This window comes from Penaeus monodon, unplaced genomic scaffold (assembly GCF_015228065.2).
Source record: "Penaeus monodon isolate SGIC_2016 unplaced genomic scaffold, NSTDA_Pmon_1 PmonScaffold_1697, whole genome shotgun sequence".
Lineage (NCBI taxonomy): Eukaryota > Metazoa > Arthropoda > Malacostraca > Decapoda > Penaeidae > Penaeus > Penaeus monodon.
Genome location: NW_023646340.1, coordinates 1 through 6,009, shown reverse-complemented (window position 1 = coordinate 6,009; position 6,009 = coordinate 1). Strand labels below are relative to the sequence as shown.

Below are 6,009 nucleotides of genomic sequence, written 5' to 3'. Positions count from 1 at the left end.
TGCTTTAAAGGGGGAGGGAGTGAATTCAAAAATAAACAAAGACAAAAGTGCCCTAAGGGGGGTTAAATCAGATCTAGCTAAGCTTACAAAATCTTACCCCCTCCTGCGTCCAAGATTAAGGCGAAGGAGAGTGTGCCCCAAGATTGTTTTCCACGTGCGATGCGTTGGGGGGGGGACTCCGTGGCGGAACAAGTGGAGTGAAAAGCTGCTAAATCTAGGTAAGGAGCATGAACCTGGAGAATAGATTCCAACAGATGACTTGATTATTAGGGAAAGGGGGAAAAAATTGTCCGTACTCCTAAAATAAACTGAATAGATTTAAGGAGACAAATGTATCATTTAAAAAAATATTCTAAAATATTATGAGACTAAGGATTATTACTTTATGCACAATATAAGATTATTTTACTAAGTTTAAACATAATCTGGCCAGAAATCCAAACCCTTTCACTGCAGATGGAATGTAGTCCTAGTCAACTTCAGCTGCACCACAGAGGGAGTTTATTTTTCAAAGTAACTTCAGTGTCACCCACATGTCATATTGGCAAGATATACACTAGCAGATGTTAACTAAAACATATAAACTAGCAGATGTTAACTAAAACATTGCATTACTTCTTACTTTTGGCAGTGAAAGGCAAGGAGTGGGCACAATGCACCCAAGTCCAGAGTCTGGGCTAACCAAACAGCCAAAGCATAATATGAAACTCATCCAAAAGACCAACCAGCAGTTGGCATCAGGTCAAAGTCATTTATCATAATCATGGAAGACTAAGTGTCCTTTAACTATACAATTGTAACTACAATCAACTACTTACCTGTATATTTCCTCTTGGTGTGTGAACAGTCAACTTCTCATCAAGGTCAGGTCTATCTGGCATACAGCGCATCATCTCTGTATATCTCGCCAAGCTTACCCCATGGACCTGAAGGGACAACTCATATTCAAATATACATTCAATCAAATGTCAGTCATCTAAAATTTCAAGATAGTAGAAATTATAAAAATGAAACAAATCCTCATTTCAACTATAAACAGGATAAACACTATAGAAATAACATCAACTTTGAAATGGAATCAAATAAGAAAGATAACAGCAAATATGATAAAGACAAGATTCATCTCTCTTCATAAGATCTCGCAAATAAATTATCTACAACAAAACACCATGCCCTACTTCATTTCACTTCACTAATAAAACACACAAAACAAATTAGACATACCTCCATCTGAAAGCTAGTATCAGTTTCCTCCATGGGCGTGAGGAAATCAGAACTAAATATCTCTGTGAATATCAATGATGCTAACCCAGCATAGTCACCTGGTAAAAAATAAAATCAGGATTAACTTAATATAACACATATGCTCAGGTAGTTATTAACAGGATAAACAATAAATGCATGAAACACAGGACTACAACATAACTCACCCACAGCTAGTCCTTTGCTATCCCACCACTCTTCAACTGTGGCAAACTTTGATTCATGTAGTCCACTCTTCCTCGATCCGACTTATTAATACTCCTTTCTAGAATTCCTACATTCTTGGACCAGATGCATTCCTACCATGGATAGCATCCAGCTGGCTCAACACAGCTCCCATGTCACTTCAGTAGATTCTGCTCCCAGTTGGTACACAATGCGATTAAGGACATGCGAGGGGTAGAAGTCTTCAATCAGTATTGTCGCCTGTTTCAAAGCCAACTTCAGGTCGCGAGTTGTGAGCTTCACCTTTGATCTGAAAGGGGAGTCTGTTCTTTGGTTTCATATATTGAAGTAAATGGTTCATGTGAAACCCTTACACAACAGAATACCAGAAAGAAAAATAATAGGGGATAGAAGAGGTAGGGAGTAAAAAATAACCAGCCGGAAAGAAAATATATGAAAACAAAATTGTTAAAATTTCAGAAAAACAACTTCACTATTACCTAACATTCAGAGGCAACCCAAGTGTTAAGTTCGTTCCCCCTGTCAATCTTTCCTGCAAGTGAAGCTTAGATCTCTTACTTTTTTCTCTACCGTTCGTAATTGCCAGTTTTACCAATGACTCCACTGAAGGGGCCAAAAAAATCGCTGAACATAATCCCTGTAAGTCAGATAGAAGTATTATAATCATCTCCATCTTTGCCTTTACCATTATTTCTATTGCAGCCGTTAATATCATTTATCAATACTGCCGTCATTTCTTTTTTCAAGAGCCTTTTCATCATTAATGTATTTTTGTTGAAATCATTATCATGGTCACCCTCAACAAAGTTGATGACCACATTATGCATAACAGTACCTTTGACAAGCTTTACGCTCTCATACTCACGTGTATTCAACAAGGGGTTTATATATAATTGTTTCAGTTTCTCTTTGGTAGACAGCTAACTCATCCATTTCTAGTCTAGCTTCAAATGCTGCCAGTGCTTGTTCACAGCTTATCTGGAAAAAAAAAAATGTAAAAAAATAAATAAATACTCAAAAATAACTGATCAGTTACCCAAACAATACTAATACTACTAATAATAATAACGAAGTATTTCATGTTATTTCTATTACCAGTACACTATTCTGATAACCTGAATACCCTACTTGAGACTTACTGCATCAGGCCATTAAGCAAGCAAACAACAACAAGATAACAAATTCTGCCAACAGCATAAATGTGGCATCTTCCAGACTACTGCATTTTTATATGCTTCAATAAGTAATAAGACTTGGAACATTAAATATACCATACAAATTAAATGAAATCCACACAAACTTTACAACACAGTGCAAGCAAACTGTAAACCAACCTGATAGAAGAAGTTGTTGTGAAGCCCAGGTCCAGCAATGCGTTTGACCAGGAAACTATCAGAAGCTGGGATTCTGCCCCTTTTCTTGATAACTGAATGAAACATACTGTATCCCAAAGTGTCGTAATCCTCTACGGATCAATCCATCTGTCAGAAATGCAAGAAATTTTAAAATATGTAATTTTTTTGTATAATGTGAACACTACTCCTTAAGTGCATACTTATTTGTAAGACTGATCTGTACAAATATGATTCTGTTTTACTTTCATACACTTTTTTCTTGTTTTTCATACAAGTCAATGGAATGTATTCAAGACAAAAATTCTTACATAGCAGAACGATGGCAGCAAATACTGGACAAACAACTGTTGCAGTGAAGAATGCTAGTACTGGTTGCAAGATGCCCAGAATGATGACATGAAGTCCAACTGCTTGTATAACTGGACTCCACTTCCTCATACCCGTGGGTGAGTCCAAGTCATATATGATTATGCACACAATGTGAGTAAGGAGAACACATGCAGGTACCCTGAAAAGTATATATACAATTATATAATATATAATTATAAAAGCAATCAATCAATCAATCAATCAATCAATCAATCAATCAATCTCTCTCTCTCTCTCTCTCTCTCTCTCTCTCTCTCTCCTCTCTCTCTCTCTCTCTCTTCTCTCTCTCTTCCTCTCTCTCTCTTAAATAGTGCATATGAAGTTTTATATCAAATTTCATACAAAAACTATCTATTTATGTAGACATTAGCAGTAAATGAACAAAAGTTCAGCATTACCTAAATAAAAATTGCTCACATAAATCACAAAGAATCTCGGACTTACCAGAAGGGTGCAGCAATAGCAATTGCCATTGATCCCATAGATACAAGAAGACAAGTGAGAGGGAAAACAGTTGTGAGAAGTAATGTGCCAACAATGCCCTTCATGACATAGTTCCAAGCACGATTCATATGTCTTGTAACTCCTTTACCAATGAAGCCTGTCAATAAAAGATTAGGTTAATTTCACTTATTCTTCTAACATCTCTGTAGTGACAAAAAATATTTTTGGGAGCATTCCATAAGACAAACAGAAAACAGACCTGCTGTCCTCACCTGTGTCTGGTGTTGTTTCAAAATGTGTGCGGGATTTGGATATGTGCCTCCACAGCATCCTTAGTCTTGAGACTAGAGTTGGTGTGAGTGAGGCTTTGCTAGGACAGACTGTGCCATTTACCTATAAGCAGGATATTTAGGAGTACATTAAAAAATTAGCTTGATGTCTCTCTTTCATATCTGCTGAACTTTTTTCCTTAGATATTCTTATTTCTGAAATCACAATTCATCTAATTTTCAAAAATACTTTCTATGAACCTTATCATCTCATTCTTATCTTGAGTATAAATATTCCTTACTTTTGCAAAGAAGCTTACATCCTGATGTTTTTCTACAAATGCAATCCAAAATCTCATAAGGTCTACTTGAGTAAATTCTATCTATCATGATTATACTGGAATAACAAATATCAAGGTGAAGAGGCAACAACATATTCCTCCATCATCAACCACAGCTAATCTTCCGAGTTATATGTACCTGTGATAACTCAAAGTCGGACATAAAAGGATCTTGACACTGAAGTGCTCTAAGACTGACTGGTGAACACAATGGTAGCCAAACCTGAAAAATACATTAAAATTAAAATCATGACAAAACAATTTTCATCAAAAAGGATGTTACAATACAAAATAAAAAATAGCGTAACAGCAATCCCCAAAGAAAAAGAGCATTGCATGTCCAGCCAAGCTATGAAACATAAATACACCATGCAGAAGGCACCGGTTGATGTGTCTAATCAAGCTGTGGAAAGAAAAGAAAAAAATGAATTAATGGAATCATAAAACAGGTGTATCCTGTCTTGACAAACTTTTGTCTTCAATCACATAAGAAATCAAAAGTTTGATATTTATAGGAAACAAAGAAAGTCAATACTGAACTTAAATGAAGTTAATCCGAATAGCAGAATTTTCAAAATACTAGTACTCAGTATTAATTACAAACTAATGCTTCTATACTGCAGTACCTGTTTTCTAGTAAGTAAACAGGATGATTTGGGTCTGTCCGAGGGTCGTAATGGATGTAGCGTGGGCGATGAGGCCAGAGTTGGATTATTTCACTCTCTCTTGAAAACTTCTACTGATGTAGTTGCTTGGAAACCAAATTGAGCTCGCCACGGAACACTCTCATTGCAACTTCAATTCTTCAGCTCATTCAACAATACTGGTTCCCGCTGTAAAATATTGCTCATTAGGATAAGAAAAGCAGTTTTCTATTATACTAGTGATCTCTATATAATTATACAAGCTACAGGAAAATAATGAGAGTAATTTGACTATTTCAGTCATATAGATTAAAAGTATTAATTCATTGCAAACAGGATGTACCTCTTCAAAATGCCAAATCCCTCTGCAGGAAATAAGCATGCTGCTGGAGATCATTTTCCCTACACAGTGCCAGGGCATGTTCATGTGGTCGCCACTTGTGCTGTTCTGTGAGGGCATCATGTGTGGCTCTCAACTGATCCGAAAGCCAAGGGTCAATTCGAGAAAAAATTGGGTGCGTGTGTTTGAGCTCTTCTCGACGGGACCTTTCTCCTTCTTCATATATTCTTTCCACTTCATCCAGTGCTCTGGAATATTAAAATAATTGCTATATATGTTCAGCTGCTTATCAAGTGGACTCTGTTCACAAAAACACTACAGGAAATGTCATACATTCTGATACCAAAATGAAAAGCATTTTGTATCAATGTCATACACTGATCAAAATGAAAATCATTTTGGTATCACATGTCATACATTCTGATACCAAAATGAAAAGTCTAACTAGAGAGAGAATCAAAATTAACCTGTGCATCAGCAGAACACCTTAGCATGATTGCCAAGTAGCTGTGCACAGGGTGCCAGCTCTGTAGGGTTGGATGAAGTAGAATTGACAGTATATACCCTGCCTAAATATCCTCTTGCAGTAAACGATTTTCCTCCTGTAAAACAAAGAAATACATTTAAAGGAATCTATATCCTTTCATGGAAAAAAATATTCTTTTTGTCAAATGTAATAACCATGGAAATACGATTACAACATGAGAATAGTATATTGATAACTTGTAAGAAAGGACAAACAAAGGAGAAAGTTGAAGATAAAGCTTGATAAAAACAAGGAAGCTTTAAACATTTTTT

The 6,009-nt window shown here is 36.1% G+C and overlaps 1 protein-coding gene and 1 long non-coding RNA gene across 2 annotated transcripts; both read right to left on the bottom strand.

Annotated features, from left to right (window-relative positions):
- Positions 1-201: 201 nt before the first annotated feature.
- On the bottom strand, positions 202-1,511 carry LOC119569600. The gene is made up of 4 exons (XR_005228292.1): positions 1,431-1,511; positions 1,225-1,322; positions 819-926; positions 202-233 (listed from the first exon to the last, which is right to left on the bottom strand). It is a non-coding gene; the product is annotated as an uncharacterized LOC119569600 (long non-coding RNA).
- Positions 1,512-2,037: 526 nt separating this feature from the next.
- On the bottom strand, positions 2,038-5,017 carry LOC119569602. The gene is made up of 9 exons (XM_037917681.1): positions 4,968-5,017; positions 4,594-4,630; positions 4,367-4,450; positions 3,890-4,010; positions 3,618-3,774; positions 3,047-3,312; positions 2,784-2,914; positions 2,315-2,427; positions 2,038-2,086 (listed from the first exon to the last, which is right to left on the bottom strand). Exons 1-9 carry the CDS (start codon positions 5,015-5,017, stop codon positions 2,038-2,040), a joined length of 1,008 nt encoding a protein of 335 aa, XP_037773609.1.
- Between the last annotated feature and the right edge of the window lie 992 nt (positions 5,018-6,009).

Coding starts and splice junctions, on each gene's coding strand:
- LOC119569602 (XM_037917681.1), bottom strand. CDS start 5,017: ATGAGAGTGTTCCGTGGCGAGCTCAATTTGGTTTCCAAGCAACTACAT. Junction 4,011..4,366: donor CCGACTTTGAGTTATCACAG/GTACATATAACT, acceptor TCCTGCTTATAG/GTAAATGGCACAGTCTGTCC. Junction 2,428..2,783: donor ACAACAACTTCTTCTATCAG/GTTGGTTTACAG, acceptor TTTTTTTTCCAG/ATAAGCTGTGAACAAGCACT.